Genomic DNA, 25,241 nt, shown 5'->3' on the forward strand with positions numbered 1-25,241 from the left:
ATATAAAATCTGTATTTTATTTTTTATCTCCTTGGAAACACAAAACCGTTCTAACATTTCCAGTTTATGTTTGGGAATTACGTAATATGTCAATTTATTTCCTTTTTGCAATAACTAATAACGTCATAGTAATAGATATATTCCGACAATTATGGACCAAGTAACCGAAGTAACAGGATAAACAACATCATTTAGTTCTTTGACCTTTCCTTTTCAATAATTATTTAATCTTTGTCTTTTTCGATCCAACTAAATTATACCATAGCAAGCCATAATCTTCATCTTTTCAATTAAGCATACATCCTGCTGCTAATGTTTTAAATATATTGCTTTCCGTACGGGGTATTTCGTGTGCTAAATGTACTGCAAAGGCAATTTCTGTCATCATTCAACACTTTTCATTAAACTTTCGTTTATGTGTTGTGTTTCTCTGTGTTTGAGCTTTGATGGCAATATAGAGAAAAGGTTGTTTCAAAGAAATGTTATTCATTAATAATGACTTATAAAATTATTGTTATTACACATCGCTATTTTCAGATTTTATTTGCAAAATTTTCAAATCGAAAAATGTTATTGAAATTAAAGTAATTTGTGTCTCCATTCATGGTTTAACATTTTAGTGTTTTCAATCAGAAAGTGATTGTTTTAATTAAGAAGAAACTATCAATGTATCAAAGATAAACTTAAGATGAATGATATTATAATAATCATAACAGGAAGTAAAATTGCAAAAATATTGAAGAAAATTCTAAACGGAAAGTCTCTTAGGAAATGACAAAATCAAAAACTAAAAACACATCAAACAAACGGATCACAACTGTCATATTCTGGACTTAGAAAATGATAGAATAAACCTGGTTTTATAACTAACTAAATCGCTTACTTGTTTGGCAGTCGCATAAAATTATATTAACAATGATCTGTATAAACAATAGGTGCGCATTTCTAAAAATAGGGCCACAGCAGTCAACATTGCGTTCTAAACTTAATCACTATAAAAACAAACAGATATTTCAACAAGGAGAAAACACAAAAAGGCATATAAACAAAGCACATCAGCAAAAACGAGAGACAAAAACACAAAACATTACCACAGCACAACAACACAATGACCGGCTGTGCAAGTACCGTGCCACGTCAAAAACATATCAACAAACATAGACTTTACATTTAAAGTAATAATTTACAGAGACAAATAAAAGAATAATATTACACGCTATTATTAGTACCTATATACTTCAAGACCATCCTGTATAATTTGTGAAATTGATTCGGAATGTTTATCAATAAGGTCTTGATAAACATTTTTTAATTAAAAAGACCAGAGGTTCTTTGACTTATCCCTGGTTCATCAACTGTCTGCTCAGTCACTGGTATTGCTATTTATACATGTTATACACAGCTACTTTTGCATGGGTACTATTTGTTTTACTAAAAATATGTAGTACTGGAAATTTACTTTTAATATTTAGTACTATTTCTTTACTTTAAAATTATTGTAATATTTAGGTACTTGTACTTTACAGTACTTGATTTGTACTAAATATTTTGGTACAGAAATAATACAATATTCCATGTTTGAAAATCATAATTTAAAGAGATATGAAATAGAAAATCTTTCAAAATGCTGAAAACTTAACCGTAGAAACCAAAAATATGTAGTACCTAAATTTCAAGTACAAATTAAGTACTGTCAAATACAGATACCTAAATATTACAATTATTTTAAAGTAACAAAATAGTACTGAATATTAAAAGTAAATTTCCAGTACTAAAGATTTTTAGTACAGAAATAGTACCTATGCAAAAGTAGCTGTGTAAATAGAAAAGCAAAACAATTTAAAAATAATGATATAGAGGTCATATCGTTCTACACTCTAGATGCGACAAAAGTATTCAGAAAAGATTTTTCACAAAACGTCATGAACATGCAGGAATACAAAATGTAGTGCAAAGCTAAACCAGTTCTGTTTTATCATGTCAAAGAAACGAAGAGCTTCACTTCCTCTCGTCATTTCAAAGCAATATGTGTGCTCAATTCAAAGTTATTTACAAAAATTTGTTTCTGGTGGATATCCAAATACTCTAACTTCTGTCAGTTGCAAGTATTCGGTACCGATAATTTGTAGTTTAACGTAACGACCTACTACTTCCTTTTCCAAGTTAAATACAAGATGTTCACCGTCTGATCCTGGTCCATCATAATGTACACACACAACCATGCTATCCAGTAAATTGCCAACACTAATATCAAGGTTACGTAATCTATTTCCTGCAAAAAAGAAGGACCCATTATGTAGTTAGGTGCCCAGAAATTATCAGTGTTTTTAATTAAGTGCCAGTCTTTTGTTAGAATCAGGCAACTTAGAAGAGTTACAAAACATGACAACAATAAACAAAAACCCACTGAAATACAAGAACAGAAAGAAAAAAAACGAGTTATATTCGTGCACCCTTATACATTTTGAACTCAGATAATGTGAACTTTTTTGTTTGTCATATTTTCATATCTGCTTCATAAGCCTAGAACATTTGTTGTCCTTGGTTCAAGTAATATTAGTTTTTCGTATATTTTTTTTTATTACAAATCAGGCCGTTTGTTTCTCGTGTATGTAATAGTATTTTGCTGTTATTTTAAAAATGGGTGCGGTCCTAACCTTACGAAAGTCAACTTTCCAAATGAACATATGATCTTTTAACAGAAAAGTAACATATTCTTATCGGTTGAAGACCATACTAAGATCTGCTTCTTATAGAAAGCCCATTCATGTTGATGTACGACTTACTAGTTTATGATGCCGGTAAATTATTTTTGATAGTACATCAATGCTCAAAGACGATTGATACCTTTTACATATGCATATCTAGGGTACTGTTTATGCATATCTAGGGTACTGTTTTTTCATTTCTAATCGAATTCAATACATACATTTAAATTTTTATAATACTAATACACTGTATTTTTCAAATTCAAAACAAAATACAAATACGGCCAGTAGTAATTGATACATGCAAACAATATTGTAAAGAATTGATATAAAGACTAGAGATTGTAATGCTCGTCCGCATTTTGAACCAAAAAAAAAAGATATGTTGACATTCCTAATTACAGAGAACACCATCTGCTTAGTATTTGTAAACCCTTTTAGTTATCTTTCACTATTACATTAATAATTTCCAATTACAATATTTAACTGATTTATTATATTTGATTCACATTATGAAGTGCATGCATACAACTAGTGTCAATTGATGTCAGTTGTGTATTTTGAATTTTGAATAAAAAAAAGTGATATTGTCACTCTTCATTTAAGATAACAACATTTTAAAGTAATATTCATCAATAATTCTGTCATTTTTATTTATCAATCCTTCCGTAATTACCCAGGTTATTGATTAATGATCCAGTGTACTTGCCTATATAGTTTTCAATATTAGAAATAAATTTGGAAAGTATAAATGAATACTTTACAAATTATTAAGGATTCACATGTACACTGACTTCTACATTTTTAAACCGATCAGAACTTTATCTTTGATATAAAAATAAACATAGGTTTCATCTTCATCAAAATGTGTAATGTAAGTAAGCTGTTAATCTTTCAACAGAGGCATGAGAGGTATAAATGTATAATCCCAATTTAAAACAATAATTTGAAGTTTATGTATATTTCTTCAATTGGATTTTGGTTGTTAATAAAGACAACAGTAGTATACAGCTGTTCAATAGTCATAAATCTATATTAATCAAAATCAATCCGGGTCACAAACCAAAACCGACGGAAGCACATCAACTATCAGAGGAAAACTACGGAGTAATAGAAACACTGGGCTGCTACTTCAAAACAAACGCCAACATACATATAACTGATTGATTTAAATACAGGACACAGGACATTTTAAGAAAAAAAACGTGGGTTGGACCTGGTTTTATGGTTAGGCAAACCTCCTGCTTTTATAGCAATGTTAAGACACATCGGAGCAGTAGTCAACCTGTCACAACATAACTGAACAGTTAAAATGGTTGGTAATTAAGTTATCTTGTTGTAAATAAAGGCAACAGTAGTATACCGCTGTTCAAACTCATAAATCCACGGACAAAAAACAAAATCGGGGTAACAAACTAAAACTGAGGGAAACGCATTAATTATAAGAGGAGAACAACGACACAACACTACAATGTAACACACACAGAAACGGACCAAGCATCAGACAAAATCCCACGAGAAAAACAAATATAACATCAAAACCAAAGACATGAATTTGGGATAGACAAGTACCGTGACACGTCTTATCGCAATGTGAATGTACACTCAAAATTAAGAGAAAACATACGACGCAACGTTAAAATGTAACACACACAGAAACGAACTATAATATAACAATGGCCATATTCCTGACTTGGTACAGGACATTTTTAAAGAAAAAAATGGCGGGTTGAACCTGGTTTTGTGGCATGCCAAACCTCCCCTTTCATAGCCATGTGAAATATAACATTAAAATGACAACTCAACAGTAAAAGTTATTTTCACATCAATCTATAACCTTGATCATTGTAACAAAGACAATCTTTAAGGCCCCTACTAGTATGCTGGTTGTGGTATATTAAAGTTGACTGTTGTCCCGAAAATAGTTGATGTGCATATTCAAATTAGTAGTTTAAACTGCAATGTCTTTACTATGGACACATATTGTTCTCCATCTTGTAATTACGATATAAAGATGCCAAATAGTTTATGAAAAGTTGTCGAAGCAAATTTAAATTACATCGGATATACTTTTGACAATTTTCCACTAGTATTGCTAAGTGATGCAGTTAAAATAATAGAATTAACTGTTATCCTATTTTTCAAGGTGATAGTTTTTGTAAAGCCCGAAACTTTAAATACGCATCATAACAACTAAATGATCCTTTGTTGTTAGTCGTAATTTGCTCTGAACTAATGATCAGTTACTGCAGGTACACATATTTCGATGGAGTGTGTCTATAGTTTATATGTGATGTTTTTGTGCTTCGTACCGGTCTTTTGAGTTCAGCCAATTGATACCGACTTTTACAATTTGTTCTTATTGTGTGCGCTTATACCACTGTCCCAAGTGTAGATTATAGTTGAACGTAAATCAAACAATCAGACGTTTCCGTATGATTTAAATAAAATTACATTAGGTCGTTGGTTTCGTTTTAGTGTTTTGACTAATATTTTACTGTGTCAAAAACGTAAACTAACAACGTTTGGTGTTATTTTTGACAAAAAACACTGTTTTGACTGTTTGACTGACCTACCATTTCCCCTAGATAACAAACGTAATCAGTGATCTTTTAATTGTTTTACATTATCAAAACGGAAATTGATCTGGCAACACCATATGAATGATAAAGAATAAACTTAAGTATGACCTGCTTGTTGAGTTATAGTCAACAGTAGTTTACTTAAAGTTTACAGTTGCTATACTTAGGAAACCAATGTTTTCGAAATGTTACAGCTATCAGTACACATATTAAATAGATTGAAAGTCGTTCTCATGAAGAGTATATACATAAACATCACATTGACAAAAATGTGTTAAAAAATTTATGTATAAACACAGTTATAGTTGATTGATGTTAAAAAAAATTAGATATACTAGTAAACAGCAAAAGTACTTTACAATAGCTTTTGAAACTGTTATGTTTTATTTTATCTCAACACTACAACGACCATAAAATACAGTTGTAACCTATTTAGATCGGAGTTATACCGCTTTGTGCGACACCACTCTTGCAACTAAAACTGACGACTATGCAATACACGCAATTTAAAAAAACACTAAAAGTTATGTTAGTACATTTTACACAAGTAATCCCGAAGAATTCTTATGTGTAACAGCTACATTGGAAAACTCCAATAACTCACAACACATACACACGCTGATTGATTGAAAAAAAAGCTATAAATATCATTTTCTGTCGGAACGACAAGACCAATTTAAATTTCTCTCTCGCTAACCAAAGAACAAATATAGCACATGTGTATATTTTGATTTCTACTAATACCATTACAGTCTTCACGCTGAACTGCTAAATCTACAGGCCCGCAGCTCAATTTTTGAAATTTTTTAGTTAGATTCTGTTGGCCTGTAGGTCTGATTTTTACAGGCCCGAGAGCAATTTTACCAGCCTGGGCTGCCTGGGCTGCCACTCGTCGTGAAGAATGCCATTACGGTCTTCTGTACTGACATTTATTAAGTAGCTCCTATTATTTTGAAGAAAAAAATAATGTTTACGTTAAACATTGAATGCTAAGTTTGTGTTTTTTGTTGTCGTTTTTTTTTAAAGAATAAATGACAGAAATAAGAATCGCTAATAATTGCTGACAAAATTCCTAACTTTCGTTATATAAGTTTTATTTCCGGGAAATTCAAGACATCGCAGATAACAACAACACATTAAAGGTCGAAGGTTCAAACAAGATTTTTCAAAGGCATTTTATACATTCAAACGTCCCTTCATATACCAATCTCTCGAACTTTCGGATTCAATTAATCATTTGTAAATTCGATCGAAACGGTATGTATTACTGGTTATCATGTTATCTGCATATTGATATTGTTAAATATCAGCTGTTAGTCAATAAATGAAGCTTTTTGACGAGTGATGTGGAACTATATATTTCAGGACTTTGGTCCATATGACCACATTTCTGAAGTACACTAAAAATCTCATTTTAAAAGATAGATAGGCGACTAAAAATTTGAATAGTTTCATATAGATATATAGTGGAGTGGTTTCTTCATTTTACTATCGGTTTGGTCATTTTAAGAAATTTCAAGATTACGACATTTACAGGTTTTGTAAAGAATATCAAAAAAGTATAAACTAATGTTTGTTTTACAGTAAATGAGACGGGAAAACTGGAAGAAAATTCTAATGAAAAGCCATCATTCGAAGAACAATACCAAAGTCACCATGGTCATCAAAATGATATGAACACGGGTAAAAGTATGCATATGACATTTGTAGAGTTTGAAATTATGCGTATATTATTTTAGATACTATCGTGACTTCTATTAATGTATTTATAAACAGTATCCACATATTTTTAAGCATTAACTAATTCTAGTCCTTTCTCCCAATTTTAGAGGCCATGCAAGATTGATAGTGTACCTTTTCAATTAGTCTTACAATCTATCGAAATAAATGTATAACAGTGGGTCAATAGTGACATCTGGTAAATATTATTTTCTGTTGATCATTTGATAAGCAATGCCTGTACTAAGTCAGGAATATACCATTGTTACAATGTATCGTTTTCGTTTGATGTGTTTCCGAGGAAAATTCAAAAAGGAAAAGGCAAAATCAAAAGTCCAAACACATCAAACGAATGGATAACAACTGTCATATTCCTGACTTGGTACAGGCATTTTCTAATGTAGAAAATGGTGGATTGAACTTGGTTTTATAGCTAGCTAAACCTCTCACTTGTATGACAGTCGCATCAAATTCCATTACATTGTCAACGATGCATGAACAAAACAAACATACTAAAAGAGTAAAAATGTCAAAAATAGGGGTACAACAGTCAATATTGTGTTATCATCTTAATATCACTACATAAACAACAAATGTAAAAAAGTAGCACAAAAAGGCATACATCAAATTTAACATTCTCATTTTACTTTTCTTATACGGCTTAATTTATCTATGTAAAGTCTACCCATAAATGAAAGAAGGTTTTCATTACTGGTGTAAAATTGCGCGTTTGAAATTCGCACAGGTAGACATAAAAATAATTTTGTCGTATGACGGCATACATAAATGCAGACTCACGTAAAGTAGATATAACAAAAAACAGACTTACAGTAAAAATAATAAATAAAATAATGGTGTGGTTCAAAGTATGACGGGACACATAAGTACAGTTTCATGTCAAATACGGCTGAATTTATCTATGTAAAGTCTACCCATAAATGATAGAAGGTTTTCATTACTGGTGTAAAATTGCGCGTTTGAAATTCGCACAGGTAGACATAAAAATAATTTTGTCGTATGACGGCATACATAAATGCAGACTCACGTAAAGTAGATATAACAAAAACCAGATTTAACAGTAAAAGTAATAATAATAAATAAAATAATGGTGTGGTTCAAAGTATGACGGGACACATAAGTACAGTTTCACGTCAAATGTATATCATAAAAAAACAGACAAAACAGAAAAAGTAGTCTTATTGAATAAAATAGTTTAGTCATTCATAGTATGTCAAGATCCTTAAGTAAAAGTAATATCAATAAATGAAATAATTTTGCCGTTCAAAGTATGTGGTTTTACGTAACCACAGAGTCACTTCAAATGAATATCTAAAAAAGACATATAAAAGAATACTATAATACGTAATTAAGATGATAACAAACGTCAGTACGCAAAATCTATACTTCAAGACCATCTTGTATTATTTGTGAAGTTGATACGGAATATTTATCAACAAGTTCTGGGTATCTTCCGATGAACTTTTTGTAGAAAAAGGACGAGACGTTCTTTGACATACCCCTGGTTCATCAATTTTCTGCTCAGACACTGGTGACGTTTTACAAAGTCTGAATAGGAGCTGCAAGCTCTTGAATACCTAATAAGTTGGGAAATGTATATTCCATATGCAGGTGAAGTTGGTATATTACTACTAAGGTGGGGGAAATTGATAATTTCAAAATTAAAATCGTCTCGTTTGTCATAGATTCTGGTACTGAAATGACTGTGTATGTCAAATTCGAGGTATAAGTCTAAAAATGAGGCAGAGGAAGCCGTGTATGTGGTCTCTTTAATTTCTAGTTCTGGTGAGTATATTAATGGAATCCAATCAGAAAAGTTCGGATTGTTAATGGAAAGAACATACATATCTGAAAGTGAAATTAAATAACCTGGCTTCTTTGATCCTCTTGTTTTTGACAAGTGTCTGAAGGAACTCCGATTCATATGAAAATAAGAAGAGGTCGGCAAGGAGAGGCGCACAGTTCGTTTCCATAGGAATGCCGACAATTTGTTGAAAAAGTCTACCTCCAAATTCAACAAATATGTTGTCAATAAGAAACTCCAGCATACTGATCACTTGTTCCTTTGTGTAGTATGTTTTACCCTTTTGTTCCTTATTAACAAAATATGCCTTATGGTATCCCAAAGTGATAAATTTATAGCGTATGCTACCATTTTTATGATGAAAAGCATTGTGAATTATTTCTTTTAGACGGGTTTTCAATTTCACATGGGGAATGGTTGTATACAAGGTTGAAAAATCAAAAGTTTTAATAGAACTAATTTCAGAAAAAGACCGAGATTTAAAATTATCCAGAAGTTCTTTAGAGTTTTTCAGAATCCACATATGGTTAATACCACTACGTGAGTAAACAGTTTCACAGTATATCTGAAGACCCTCTTTAACTGCGGACAGAAGCAGTCAATCTAATGGACAATTCTTTAGTAGAACAAGCAGATGAGCCGGCAATGTACCGTTGTTTGTACGGAATTTTGTGACGTTTAGGTATCCAATACAAAAAAGGTAAGTCCTCCGATTTGTTGTTCAATGCAATGTTCATAGAAGCCATGAAGGACTTATGATTCGCCAAAATCTCATCCTTGTCAAATGATATGTTTTTGTATGTGGGATTACCTGAGTGTTCATTTATTCCTAATTCTTTTATAAGACACTCGTAGTAATACGATTTACACACAAAGACAATATTATTTGAAGCTTTGTCCGCAGGAACAACAACATACTTATCTTGAAGAGATGATAGACATTTCACAGCCTCTTTGTCACTGAAAATGGACTTATGTCGATCATTCACACAGTTTTTCAACTTATGAATGCGACGTTTTATCAGAGACCTGATTGTTTTGACCCATTCTGACAAAGTGTCCAGTTGCACTTCTTCTCGCTTAGCCCATGCTCTGGCGTAGTTCTCAATGGAATCCATAATTATTTTGAAGTTATGGTTCCAATTGATGTGTTGGGGTTCTCTAAACTTAGGACCACGAGAAATCACCTTTCGGAGATTTTCATGTTGAATTATGTTTAGATCCCCAGTAATAACATGGCCAGAGGGGCTGTAATTGTAAGGCGAGTTGGAACAGTCACATGTCAGAGGTTTATTTAGGTATTGTTCTAAATCAAGGTCATGTAATGCTTGTTTATAGTTAAATATTTTGGGTGCAATAGTTTTGGTGTAACTGTAGGATGCAATAGGAACAGACTGATTTTGAAAATAAATAGAAATTTTAGATGTTACCTCCTTGTGATGTAGAACGTTGCTGATGTTGATTGCATCAATTCCTCTATTGTTAAAGTGAACAGGAAGGAATTTCCTCTTTTCCTCATGTAAAGGTTCCGATCTTACTGGTTTAAAGAGACGGAAAAGAGCTACATCACAAATTATACTGACAAGTCTGTATATTGGAGAAAATGTATTAGTACCTCCTTTGTCAAGTGCATAATCTCTCAAACATTTTAGAAAATTAACCAGCAGTGAAAAAAGAATAGTTCTAATGTAATGTAACCCTAACGGATGATGCAGATGAGAAAGAAGGTCATCAAAGCTTCCAGAGGCCGATCTCGATTTGGAAGACTTTTTTACATTAGGCCGATGGTAACGTTTTTGTCCATGACTACGTTGGTTTCGTAAGGTAGTATTAAACAAACTCATTACATTAACATCACTGCAGGCTGGACTTGACAAATTTCCTACTCCTTTGACATTATCATTGCAACCATATGGCATTGCAGTACCTAGTTCCCTTATCCAGAAATTTTCTCTATCTTTTCGGAAAGGAGTACTAAGTACTGGACTATTTGTGTGGTGATAAATTTTCTCGATGATGCGTACTTTCATAGATAACGAAGGATCATGGTCCGGTTGATTAAAGTGGTTATAAAGAACCCTGAATTGCGGATCTTTATTATCAGACCGGTGTTGATTCATCCTTTTACGTAAAGTTTGTCGAGTTTCACCAACTTTGAGCAATTGTTTGGTCATTTGATTACGTAATTTCCGTTTTGAATTTTCCTCAGAGTTCTGTATTTTTGTTATTTTCTTTTTAGTAACTAAATTCAAGCGTAACAAATTGTTTGCGTTAGTAGTATATTTTTTAGGCTTCAAGGAGGAACAAACAGCTGAAACATGATTAAATGTTTTTATTAGAATACAAAAAAACAAAATAATTTATACGAGTAAGGTGAAAAATACAGGCAACAGTAGTATACCGCTGTTCGAAATTCATAAATCGATAGAGAAAAAACAAATCCGAGTTACAAACTAAAACTGAGGAAAACTAATTAAATATAAGAGAATTAAAACAAAAAAAACCCACAAAATTAAAATGTAGCAAAGACAGAAACGAACTATAATATAACAATGGCCATTTCCCTGACTTGGTACAGGTCATTTTGAGATATTTCAAGGTTTGATGTGTTTCCTTGTGGATGATATGTTGACCACTTTCATGAATTGATCAGTTATTATATATCATATGATTTACACACACTTAATGTAATATCTAAATGTTGACTATACTTTCTTCTGAATAATAAATGTTATATGTTACTTACCACAGCCGCCGCAACTCATTCTATTTATAATATAGATTTGAGTTATAGTGAACCTGTCTCCAAGATCTACCCACCAGTAGGGTAAATTTTGTTCAGATGTTATTGAAAGGGTATTTATGTCATCATCAACAGCGTATGAAGAAGGATAACCACCAAACTCTGAGCTTTGTTGTGTACTCTTCCCTACTGCAACATTTGTAAGTGGTGGCTGAAAGTGACATTCTGTGAAAAAAAATTCATATATTAGTCAAATACATAATGATTGTACACGATTGTAGGAATATTCGGGCATTTCGAAGTTAGATATTAGAAAGGGTTAATAAAAAGACTACTGTAAGTTGACTTTATCATTGCGAAAAATGTATCAAATTTCAGACGAAGTAGAATGAAACAATACCAAGCCTTCTATTTCTGCGGTCCTTATTTTCATCAGAATTAGAGACTTTCATTTTCTACCTGCATAACAAATTGATCATTTAAGCCATGACGTTGTCAGGTTTTTTTTTATCTATGAGTTTGAATGTCCCTCTGGTATTTTTCGACCCTCTTTTACGCTAAATAACAAAAAAGAAATCAGTTACTGGTTGTAGTAAATTTTAATGTTGTTAAGATATAGCAGTTGCTGCTTATTGTTGTCTTTCACACAAATGTTTTGAAATTTAATCGTTTTAAATCAGTATTTGTGTATATAATACTAGGAAAAATTGTTTTACATTCATTTTTTTTGTGTATATTACTGTTATATGTAACTTAATATTATACTTTTGGCACTATTTAAGTAATCACCGTATCTGTCTGAAAAGCCAAAAACATCTTTACTGTAAGCAATGCAAATTGTAAAGACAATATATTTTCATACAGGATTTACAATTTTTAAATAGGTTGCTCTTTACACCTTGTTGTAAACGTAGAATTCCGAGCGTTCATAAATTTATAACTTAACACCATCTTTGTAGAAAATAACAGTCACGATTTATTCACACTATATGTATATACAGACGTTACATAAAATACAAAATACACGGTATACACTCCGACAGTACAAACATTCAGCCATCTTGTCTATCCGGCAACACATCTCTCCCCTCACGTCACTATCACACAACGTAAAAAATACGGGAAACAACGTTAACACTGTTTTGCGACATTACGGACATGAGGACAAACTCACAATCACAACACACCTGTTCTACCTAGTTCAATCCACAAATTCTAATCGAAATCCAAGCTTTATAAACCAACGCCAATTGTTTTCATAAGATCAATTACAGAGATAAAATTTCCCGTACCCTAGCTAGACAGAACCATTGATTTTTCGTGTAAAGCATATTTTTACTTCCTTTCATCTCTACTTACCATCTATAATGCAAATATTCCCGCCTTTTGATACACTTTGACAGCTTTCTCCTTCCTGACAAAGATTTTCAATACACGGGTCATAGTTAGAAACCTATAAAGTAATAAACAGACCTTTCTATTAAAGTCTTTTAAAATGTGAAGTAAAAGTTGTTTTACTTATTTCTACCTTTTGGAATTGTTAAGCAATTGCAACTTTTAAGTTGGAATAATACAACTAACTGTATAAATTGCAATAAAAAATTACCAGAAACACTTATACCACAAAAATCTAAATAACTAAAAATGCATAAATACTCATATAATTGAGGAGCTATTAGAACATGTTTTTGTTTTTTAAACGTCGCAATAACTATTTAAAATTGCTGATCTATGTTACGGTTGCATAAAGAGACAATGTCCACAGACGACAAATGACCACACATGTATTATCAAGATGAACGTAACATAAAGTCGACCAATAAGTCTAAGAGATATCATTTACATGTCTCCCAATTGATACGATATTCCCGGGTTCCTGCTCACACGGAAGCTATTAAACCAAGAGTTTTATATGGTGAACTTGAAATCATCCCTTCGTAATATTTTACGGACGTCATCACGAGTTGGTTGACCGTTATGGAATATCCGTTACACAGATGATATCAGATATGTTCTTAATGTAGTGACTACAATCCAGTCCCCTTTTCACGAATATGATCTACCGAATTAGACTATTTACCATGTTTGTTATAACATGAGTAACACGAGGGGTGCCATACGTGGAACAGGATCTTCTTACTCTTCCAGAGCACCTAAGATTACCCCAATATTTTTGTTGGGTTCGTGATGCTTTGTCTTTAATTTTTTGTGTTGTATTTTGTGTACTGTTGTTTTTCCTTTTCTTTTTTGCCATGGTGTTGTCAGTTTATTTCTGATCTATGAGTTTGAATGTCTCTCTGTAATTTTTCGCCCCTCTTTTACAAAGTTTTCATAACAATTCTCGTTACTACGATGCATTACTCATTAAGGGTCAAACATAATGAAACTTTTATAAAATGGGTACTAAATGCATTTTCTTTGGTTAAAATATTCGTTTTCTAAAAATACGACCAGAAAAAATGGTTAGTAAACGTCCTCTATTTTGTGATATACATACAATGGATAAGCGTTGATTCTTGAAAAAGAAACCATGAGCCCGGAGGGCGAATGGTTTGTTTTTCATGAATCAACGCTTATCCATTGTATCTATAACTTAAACTATTGTGTTAATGTCTTTTAAAAATTAACGCCTATTCTTAATTAGAAGGTATTGTAAGTGAGTTTAAATAACCATGTTATCGTGTCAAACAATTGAATATCACAATTAAATGGTTAAAACAAAAATAAAAATATATTATAACACAACATGTCTGTCCTTAAAGATCTTCATACTATCAGGCATCTGAATATTGTCTGTTCTTTACAAAATAAGATATATTCGAACTTATTTCTATTAAAATTGAAAATAGAAATGGAGAACGTTTCAAAGGGAATACAACCCGACAAAGAACATTCTAATTTTAGGAACATTACGATTTTCTAGCAAAGGAATTTACGAATTAACAGTTGTAAAATTGTGTAGTAAAACAGATGAAATCATATCAATATAAATTTATAAAACAAAAGTGGAAAAATCATGAGAATGTAATCAGTTTTGTTTCAAACATGTGGAATAGCCAACAATAATCCAAAAATAAACGACCAAACTCGCTTTTATTACACAAATTATCCACAATAACATACAAAACAAAAACAAAAACTTCAAAAGTAGAGAATAGGGACAACAAAGATAATTCAGGGATTCGAACCTAAAAATACAAGTCTGTACCTTGAACTCATTTATCTTAACCATGAAACCTCTTGGCTACCAATTGATGCTATTCGTTTGCCTATTATGTATATATAAAGGTAGAAGTTCTGTGTGTCTGTTGTTCCGATGTATTTCATACATTCATTTATATATATAAAATAGACAATTAAATCGTAACCGATTGTTAGCCCAGAGGTTTCGTCGATATGTTGATGTCAGTAACACGTATCAGAATTCATGGACGGGTTCGAATCCCGGTGAAAGCATATAGAAATCACAAACATGAAAGGTAAGTTTTTAAAACAATTCCATTAGTGAACAGAAATCAGTTAATTAGTCAATTCAAACTTAATGAAATTAGGCACACAAAGGAAACAAAAGAATCTAATATGTTGAGCCCATTTCAGTGACAGATTTAGGAAGCGTTGATTCTAGAAAAAGAATCCACGGTAAATGAATAGGCTGACGTCACCACAATGGTTTAAATTAAAGTATTCCTCTTTTAGTAAGAACGATTTTTTTTTGTATATTTTCAAAACATGACTCACGCGTCTATAAGGATCTATTTCTACATAGATGTATCCATTCTGAGTGTTAAAATCCAGAGTAGCATCAGCCTTTGGTTTGACATTTAGTTCACATTTTAAAATATAGCGGTTGTAGTTGTATGAATAGCATTTTGGTCTCCGTATACATTTATCAAAACATAACCTTGGCGACATATTCTCAAAAGTACGATATACGAATCCATCAAGTCTTGTATTACTTTTATCTGGTTGAATACGGAACAGTCCGTGTGTCTGGTGTTGGGAAGATAGTTTAGTCAGAAGAAACAATGATGCCATAATCGTCACATATAAGTACATGTATGAAAACATTGCTATCTTTTTGTAGCCTGTAAATCAAAACCATTCTACCTCTTTCACATCATCAACTATTAACGATGAAATTGGATTGCATAAGTGTACACCAATAAATACATATATATGGTTCTAACTTTAAACAATTTTGTATTGATCAATTAGCAAAACAATTTAAAGAGCCGTAGAGACTACCCAGATATTTTAAATGTCCAAGTCTATTAAATTTGTCATAACAAAATACTAAATGGAAAACCTGAAATATTGAGTCAAGTTCGTTGATTTTGTTTTATGCCTGTTTTGTCAAAAAAGTATACCAATCAACCGACCCTGTAGTTGTTTAGGTAGCATTTATGTATTCAAGTATTTATATACCATTCAGTGCGTTTTCATGACCGATTATGTTTAATCTGGCTACGAGTTTCAGAGGGGATATTCGCGTACGAATTGATCATAAATTTAACTATCATATTCACTGAATGAATTCCTGTTTGATTTTAATGAAATTATTGATATCAGAATAATAGATTTAGACAAGAACTATAATATTGTCATCAATACCAAGTAATAGTAGTAATGATAAACACACGGGTTTTTTTTGCGGGAGAAAGGCAACAGTAGTATACCGCTGTTCGAAAGTCATAAATCGATTGAGAGAAAACAAATCCGGGCTACTAACTAAAACTGAGGGAAACACATCAACTATGAGAGGAAAGCAAAATACATAAACACTGAAGTACAACAACAAAAAACGCTAACAGACGTAGAAACGAACTATTCGATAATAACTGCCATTTTCCTGACATGTTACATGAAATTTTAAGAAATAGCTGTGAGTTGAATCTGGTTTGATGGGTAGCTAAACCTCCCGCTTATATGACAATGTTAACAAATGTCGCTAAAATGACTACGTGACTGATATACAACAACAAAAAACACGACAGAACAAATTATATAATAGTCGCCGAAACAACCTACAAACAGCAGAATAACAACGAACATCTTCCATCAACGACATAAAGCCTGGGTTTAAAGGTAAAAGATTATATAACAAATTATGCAATAAGGTATATTCAACATGCCGTGTCAACTAGATGAGGATTCTTTAAATTCAAAAGATATACAACAAACTTAATTTTTCAATCGTAATCTTTACAAGTTCGATTTTTCTACGTATTAAACTTCAATTTCCATGCGTGATTTATATATCGAGTACAAAGTTTCATTTTACAGAGTTTGTTTTATTTTTTGTACAAAACAGTTGATTCGTTGAAATGCATTTCTTGTTTTACCTCATTAAAATGTTACCTTTTATAGTTTGAATTGTTTTATTATCTTAAAATCAATTTTGGGCAAACAAACAAAAGTTGAAAAACTGTTATTCTATGATGTAACCTTAATCAATTTGTTTTCGTTACTGCAGTGCATAGTATGGAATACAAATACAACTTGTATAAGATCGTCCTTAATTTGACGTTTGTATCCATCATCAATAAGGCTTTATGCTACCGATACTAGAGGAGAAACAGGACAGGCACCTGAGTCATATAAAAAAAAATCTCTTCGAAGAAAATTCAAAGCGGAAAGTCCCTAATCAAATGGCAAAATCAAAAGCTCAAACACATCATATGGATGACAACAACTGTCATATTCCTGACTTGGCACAGGCATTTTCTTATGTAGAAAATGGTGGAGTAAACCTCGTTTTATAGCTAGCTAAACCTCTCACTTATTTGACAGTCGTATTACATTTTGTAATATTGACAACGATATGTGAAGAAAACAAACAGACATAACAGGTACTATAAAAACCAAATAAATATATAAACAAACATTTACCATTATGACACTATAACACAATAACGAAATGTATTAGTACAGAACCACGTCATATGCAAGAAAGAAACACAAAAAGGCACACAGACAAAGCCCATTAGCAAAAATGAATGACAATGTTTTTGGTTGAGTTTGTGTAATTTTCATTTCTTAAATTATAACTTTTTTGGGGGTATTTGGATTGAGACTCTTATATTGAACAATATAAATCTTGAAATAAGAATACCAGACAGGCTTATTAGCGAAGAATGAGAAGTACTTTTAAATGTAGCTCATGTAGAATGAATTCAGGACTGATGTAAACACTGCCGAGTTTTGATAAACACTAAAGTTTATATCATAAAACTCTGCGTGATAAATTATTGAATACCTGCAGATCAAGGTTATTCGCCAATTTCAAACGATTCTGTAGTGGATATTCTGGTGTTTGATCAATTATACTGTAATTAAATGTAATTAAAATGGTCTGATTTACAGTATTAACTTACAAAATAGTCAATAAACATATTATTTGTTATCTTAGCTCATATCAACTACCTTATTTGTTGATGATAAAGTATGAGTTCTGCATAACTAAAACAAACATTTAATTCTTGGAAATGATAGTACCTAACACAGAAAATATCATTAAAACATTGTATTTGTAATGGATTATTTGTCTTTGAAATCCGATCCTTTTCTAGCGTTAATCTCTAATATAAAGCAAGCTAAGTCCGGTTTTTCTAGGTATAGACACCAGCAAATGAAACTAACAATTGTATTTTAATATATTAACTAAGCTGTATTTGGAAAAAAAATTAGAAATGTGTTGTCCTCAATGCTCTTTAACGTCGTAGAACAACATTGATTTAGGAAAGTAATAACGACAAAAACAATATAAGAAGCCAACATTTAGCTGTCGTTGCATCATCACATGTTGTACCTAATTTTACCATTATAAGTTATATGGTTCGCTACTGACCCCCTAAGGATCCATAGAGGGTTAGTAAAATCCATAGTGGTGAGGACGGAGGCCGAATCACCTATGGATTTTTTTTCACAATCTATGGTCCGTAGAGGGTCAATAGTTAACCGTATAAAGAATTTATCGCACGCTGCTGCGTTTTGTTGAAAAATAAACAATGCAACACAACAGCATTAAAAGATGACGTCACCATTGACAGTAGATTTGACGTCTTGAAACCCCTATAAGATTTACTGACCCACTACGGATCTATAGGGGGCCACAACGAGACGGCTTTAAACCAATTAAAATGTGATAGTTTACCCGCGGTGTCATAACTGCTGTTTTCCTATTACTGTTATTCTGTTCAAATCTTCCTTCTTTTTAATTGTGTAATCAGTTAACCTACAATATTATTCAGAATGTCAATAAATTATTGAGTACAGGACTTTCATCTGAATCAGACAATTTATTGCTATGAAAACTATTTTTACAAAAACTGTCTACTCAAAGATATTATTTATATAAACAGTTTGATGTTATTTTCCGGAATTGAGAGAAATTTACGAGTATAATCGCTTTAAAATATCCGACTATTGATTCATTGCACTGGTTTTAAATTACAAAACTCTTATAACAAAAAACTTAAAATGACACTTGTAGGTTAAAACATGTTAGGAATAATTTGTTTAAAAAATAAGACAAAGGGTAATGATAACAACAAAACATCAATGTTATGTAAACATTAGTTCAAGCCAGACATAAAGAAATGAATGGACGTAAATGGAGTCGGTTTCACAAAAAAAAAAACATACGACTAAGATTGGTCAAAGTTTAGTCATGAACAAATCAGTATAAATCAGTATACGATCAATCTTAGTCGTAAGTTTGTTTTTTTTTTGGAATTTATAAATAGAAGGTTATTTTGTTTAATCTTGTCTTATAATTTTGTTTATGTGCTTTGCCTATTTGCCATTTTGTTTTTTCTTTAATGGAATATTTGTTTGTATTTATAGTGATTAAGATAATAAAACAATGTTGACTACTTTACCCCTACTTTTGACATTTTAACATAGTATGTCTTTGTTTTGTTCACACATTGTTGCGAATTTAATGGAATTGTATGCCACTGTTATACCAGTGAGAAGTTTAGCTAGCTATAAAACCAGGTTGAATCTACCATTTCTACACAAGGAAATGTCTGTACTAAGTCAGGACCATGACAGCTGGTTTCAATTCCTTTGATGTGTTTGATCTATTTTGCAATTGGAGTTCGGTATTTTGTTATTTTACCTTCATGTGGAATGCATGAAAACCTTAAGCTTATCGATTTCAAATATTAAAATCGTTTCGAGTTTTTTTTTCAAATTGTATCAAATAAATCAAAAATTAAATCGGTTTGAATTTAAAATATAAAAGAGGAATTAATTAATACTAGTTTTAGTTAAAAAGGTGGATGATGAGCGAAAGCTTGAAAAACCTGACACATTTCCAAGTCACGAATCTTTGAAAAAAAATCACATGTGGAACAGGGTCTGCTTCTCTTTCCGTAGCACCTCCCCAGTTTTGTCGGGGTTCGTGATGCTTAGTCTTTAGTTTCTCTGCTGCGTTTTGCGTACTACTGTTTGTCTGTTGGTCATTTTCTTTTTTTTAACCATGGCGTTGTCAGTTTATTTTCGACTTATGAATTTGGATGCTCCTTTACTATCTTTTGCCCCTCTTTTGATATAATTTGATGATTATGATTTAAATACTTTTTTTTATTAAACCACCAACCATGATCTAATTTTCTAATAAAAGAGATTGAAAAAAACATCTTCTTCCATAAATTGATGCAGCTCCAGAAAGTCGTTTAATATCCTGTCTCAGAAAGAAATCCGTCTTTATTCAATAATTTTGTGTACAATATCGATATTTCTTCCAGATATAATAATCTATAAAATAATATTGTTTAAGGAAATTGTTGGATGTTTTCCGTTTATAGAGTGCTATTTTGTCCAAAATAAAAAGTCTTTTACATCAAAAGAGGGGTTTCAGATGCCAAAGAAGCATCCAAATTCATAAGTCGAAAATAGCGTTATTGTTTTTGCCGGAACAGCATTATACTGTTGTTGCCTGTATCTCTTTCTAGTGTAGAAATCTTCATAATTCGAAAAATTCAAAGTTAAACACCGCACAATGTATGTGTGTGCCTGTCCCAAGTCAGGAGCCTGTAATTCAGTGGTAGTCGTTTGTTGATGTGTAACATATTTGTTTTTACGTTCATTTTTTTTGTACATACATTTAACCGTTAGTTTTCTCGTTTGAGTTGTTTTACATTTGTCATTTCGGGGCCTTTTATAGCTGACTTTGAGCCATGGGCTTTGCTCATTGTTGAAGGCCGTATGGTGACCTATAGTTGTTAATTTTTTGGTCATTTGGTCTCATGTGGCGAGCTGTCTCATTGGCAATCATACCACAACTTCTTTTTTATATCTTATAACACATTGAATTGAATTGAAATCATTGTTTATCTTTTTCAAAAGCTAATTCAGATTAATTTTATCATCAAGGTTACTATGCTTACACTGATGCTAAGCATTCTAATTGAAATATTTTTTCATTCACTATTTTAGACTTCTAAATATTTCATATAAGCAAGAAGTCTTTCTTTACTTTTGCTGCAGGCTTCTTCTGTCTTATGATTAATTAGGATTTGATATGACGAGGAAGTGTACAAGTGGAATAAAAAAAATCATTTCGAAATCAAAAGCTATAACCGCATTATACAACAATGTCGGAAGGAACTACTTTTTCGCGTAGGCGCTTTTGAATTATAACGACCATTTACCATAATAATCTATGGACACTGATCGGAAGAGAGGGGGAAATTACTACAATATTAAAAACATAGAAAAACATAGATTATGTCTTCTAGCTTTGTTTCTAATAAACCAATGACAAGCTTTTACTGTAAATAGGGAAAAATAGAAAATAGAAAAGTACAGAAATATTAAAGATGGTAAAGAAAACCTAGTACTTATTTCAACCGATATTTCATTGTTCAGTTGCTGCAGTCCGAGTAAAAGTAAACTGTTGTCAATTGTTTTGGAAATAAAAATGATTACATTAAACACGACGGACGATAACTATGTTCTTTGGTATGGTTTGAATGGATATGGAATCACTTGTTTTTATCTAGGTATAAACATCCTGATATTTGTTGTTGCCATTGTGGCAGTACTACTGAATGGTATAATAATATATATTCTATTCGGAAGAGACTTCCGAGAGGATGTGTCATGTATTTTTATCAGTCATCTCGCATTGTCTGATTTTCTTAGTGCTATTCTTTTATTTTATAACGTCATATACAATCTTATACATTTTAAACATTTTTACGAATGTGCTATCCGATTTGGTTTAGTAAATGGAGTATTTCTGAATTCTTCCGTCATTCTTCTATCTTTGACAGCCGAAAGATATGCCAAAATTCTGTTACCGTTTAAGTATACCAGCTTGATAACTCCAGAAAAAACTAAATATTTTATGATATCAAGTTGGGTGGTATGTTTGGTTATATGCCAAGCCCCACTGTTTGGTTGGAATCAAGATACTTCAGAAGAGTATTGCCGATATTTTGGAGTGTTTACCAAGAATTTTTTGTTGATATACTGTGCTATTATGTGGATGATGTCATTCATGGTCTTTCTGATGTACTGTCATATTCTATGTATCGCTTTCAAACAGAATAACAGGATTAGAAGGGAAGATCACAGACAGATAAACAAACTACACACACATATTTGGTGGAAACCAACCAAAACAGCCATGATCATTGTTGGTATCAACGTTGTTTCTTGGCTTCCATCAGGTAGTTACACTATTCATTATTGTAAATTCTCTGTTATGTTTAAACAAGCATTTTAGCATGTTAAATCTTGAAAAACTTGTTCATTTTTCCTATTGTACATGTTTTATTTTTGAGAGGTGACATGTCATCTGTCCATGCTGTCGTTTTATAAAGTATGTGTCTCATATATCAATGCTTTTTTCATGATGTGGTTTTACGAACAAATGCAGGCTTTACTAAATAATAGAATAGTCAGTGGTAAGACATATTGCATCATTTTACAAATTTTACGATCACCATCTCGAATTGATCGTTACGGTTTCTTAATTTCTCGGCATACCGGATGACGGACATAACACAAGGTTTGCGCAGGAAAATCATAAAGACGACGGGTGCTACATGTGGAGTAGGATGGAGCACATGAGATCATCCCCAGTGTTTGGTGGGGTTCATGTTGCTAAGTATTTAGTTTTCCATGTTGTGTCTAGTGTATTATTATTTGTCTCTTGGTCTTTTCTTTTTTTGGAGATGGCGTTGTCAGTTTATTTTCGGATCAACGAGTTTGAATGTCCCTCTGGTATCTTTCGCCTCTCTTTTATCGAAAATGATGGAGGTTAACAATATTTTGGTGTAAATTTAGATATAACATACTCTGAAAGTATATCCATGTTTCAATATGTATTCATAACGCAAACATTTATAAACCTGCTACAGCATTCATGTGCCTGTACCATATCTATAGCATAAAATTCAGTGGTTATCGTTACTTGTGTGTGTCATATTTTTCTTGTGTATTATTTCTTGCATACATCAGGATGTTATCTCTTTGGATTCTGTCACATCATACGATGCTAGGTGAACTACTTAAGATAATGTGTTTGCTTTTGGCTAGAGGTCGTACAGTTCTCAGTAGATTCTTCGTCGTTTGGTCTCTGGTGAATAGTTATGTTTGGGTTTTTTGCCGTTATATCTCCTTATTTTTATTTAACCTTTAAATACAACCAAATAAGAAACCATTTGAACAAACCAACAAGCAGGAATATACAAACAGAAGTATTTATAAAACTTGATTCTCAACAAGTTAAAGTAACAAAAACAAAAACGAAAGAAAAAAAAGATGTATAATTGCACATTTCTCACAAATACCATTTTAATTCGGCAAAAGCAAATACAATTTAGAGTTGAATATTCTCTTCAGCTTAAGCGATATCTTTAACATTAGAAAGATTATATTTACAAAAAGGTTTAAACCTCCGTTATATTCTAAAAAGACATCATGATATTGACTGATTTGTATGAATAATTGTACGTTTGGGTTTCTTCCAGGCATATTTGCTGTCCTGGTTACAACAGACCATTTGGATAACCTTTCCCTTGGACAAAAAGGAACAATACTGACCTATATATCTTCCGTAATATATCTAAACTGTATAGCCAATCCATTGATCTATGCTTGTAAAATTAAGAAAGTCAGTCGCTTTTTGAGAAAATTGTTCAAGGTGCGAGAACATGTCACGTACGTTACAGAGTACGATTTAAAACCAGAAAGCGGTGAACAACTTATAGTGAAAGAGGAACATAGCATAAAAAATAGATAAACTATTTTTTTGATTGGAAAGTATTCCCGGGGAAAAAGTTTTATCGGTACAAACTTATTATAAATGCTATTTGCATATCATATCGTCCTGATGTATTTATCCAATGTCAAGAACCTATACTTCAGAGAAACTTGGGCGCATCAGAGGAAGAAGCACTCATTTGATTGAGTTTTTTTCTCGTGTGAACAACATCAGATACAAACTTTAACAGTCAAAAGATGAAAAAGTTTAATAAAAATGTCTCGCTTAAATAAAACTTGATACCGAGTCACGTGGAATGAAATCGAAAAACATTCCAAGTTTAATATGTGTGGACGAGGCGCGTTTTTTGGCGTATTGAATTTTAAACCTGATGCTTTTTGTTATCTATTTATCATGTGTTTCTTTGTCTAATACGTTCTCCTATTTTTTATATTGTAGTCCTGTAATATTATGTTGTCATTTCAATGTTATATTTAACATTGCCATTAAAGTGCGAGGTTTGGAATGCCACAAAACCAGGTTCAACCCACCATTTTTTCCTTTAAAAATGTCCTGTACCAAGTCAGGAATATGGCCATTGTTATATTATTGTTCGTTTCTGTGTGTGTTACATTTTAACGTTGCGTCATTTGATTTCTCTTATTTTTTAGTGTTATTTCACATTGCGATAAGACGTGTCAAGGTACTTGTCTATCCCAAATTCATGTATTTGGTTTTGATGTTATATTTGTTATTCTCGTGGGATTTTGTCTGATGCTTGGTTCATTTTCTGTGTGTGTTACATTTTAGTGTTGTGTCGTTGTTCTCCTCTTATATTTAATGCGTTTCCCTCGGTTTTAGTTTGTTATCCCGATTTTGTTTCTTTGTTTGCTTCCAGTTATCCGTAGGCCAAAGACTCTAAAGGATTTCTCTAAGAGATTTTCTTGGGTGGGGCTGATTTATCAAGCATCATTGTCAACAGGCTCTTGCAAATGACTATTACCGTCATTGACAAAAACACTGCTTGGTCTCAAGAGGAGGGAATCACATGGCGGGAATTTTGATAAGAATAATTAATATAGTACACAGATTGCAGTGCTAAACACAAAAGCTTGATGTGTTGATTCATTTGGAATGTATGCATACACAGCCTCATCAATTGTAAATATTCAATTTGCATGAACTGCAAGATTTAAGAAATATATTAGAGATGTTTGGTCTTCATTTGCGTTACTAGCAAATTTAGATGTTAATATAAACACATATTATTTACGACGAGGAAAATTGCTAGTACACTACTAACGAAAGCTATATTATAGATGGCCTAGTTGGTCATACGGTCTATGGCGCTCGACAAAGTGCAGGCGGTGTTGCCACGATGTCTCAGAGGCGGAGTTTTCTGATCTTCTGATGTGCGTTGTTGTGTTCTTGTTTCTATTGAATCTGT

General features: G+C 32.1%; 2 protein-coding genes across 2 annotated transcripts; one reads left to right on the top strand and one right to left on the bottom strand.

Moving 5' to 3' along the window:
- Window positions 1-466: 466 nt before the first annotated feature.
- Window positions 467-15,758, bottom strand: LOC139490648 (uncharacterized). The gene is made up of 4 exons (XM_071277551.1): window positions 15,313-15,758; window positions 12,934-13,027; window positions 11,578-11,799; window positions 467-2,272 (listed from the first exon to the last, which is right to left on the bottom strand). The coding sequence occupies exons 1-4, from the start codon at window positions 15,640-15,642 to the stop codon at window positions 2,046-2,048; spliced, it is 873 nt and encodes a 290-aa protein (XP_071133652.1). The 5' UTR covers window positions 15,643-15,758; the 3' UTR covers window positions 467-2,045.
- Window positions 15,759-21,931: 6,173 nt separating this feature from the next.
- Window positions 21,932-23,833, top strand: LOC139492650 (adenosine receptor A3-like). Its single transcript, XM_071280803.1, has 2 exons — window positions 21,932-22,256; window positions 23,562-23,833. Exons 1-2 carry the CDS (start codon window positions 21,932-21,934, stop codon window positions 23,831-23,833), a joined length of 597 nt encoding a protein of 198 aa, XP_071136904.1.
- The last annotated feature ends 1,408 nt before the right edge of the window (window positions 23,834-25,241 follow it).

This window comes from Mytilus edulis, chromosome 10, assembly GCF_963676685.1.
Source record: "Mytilus edulis chromosome 10, xbMytEdul2.2, whole genome shotgun sequence".
Taxonomy (NCBI): domain Eukaryota; kingdom Metazoa; phylum Mollusca; class Bivalvia; order Mytilida; family Mytilidae; genus Mytilus; species Mytilus edulis.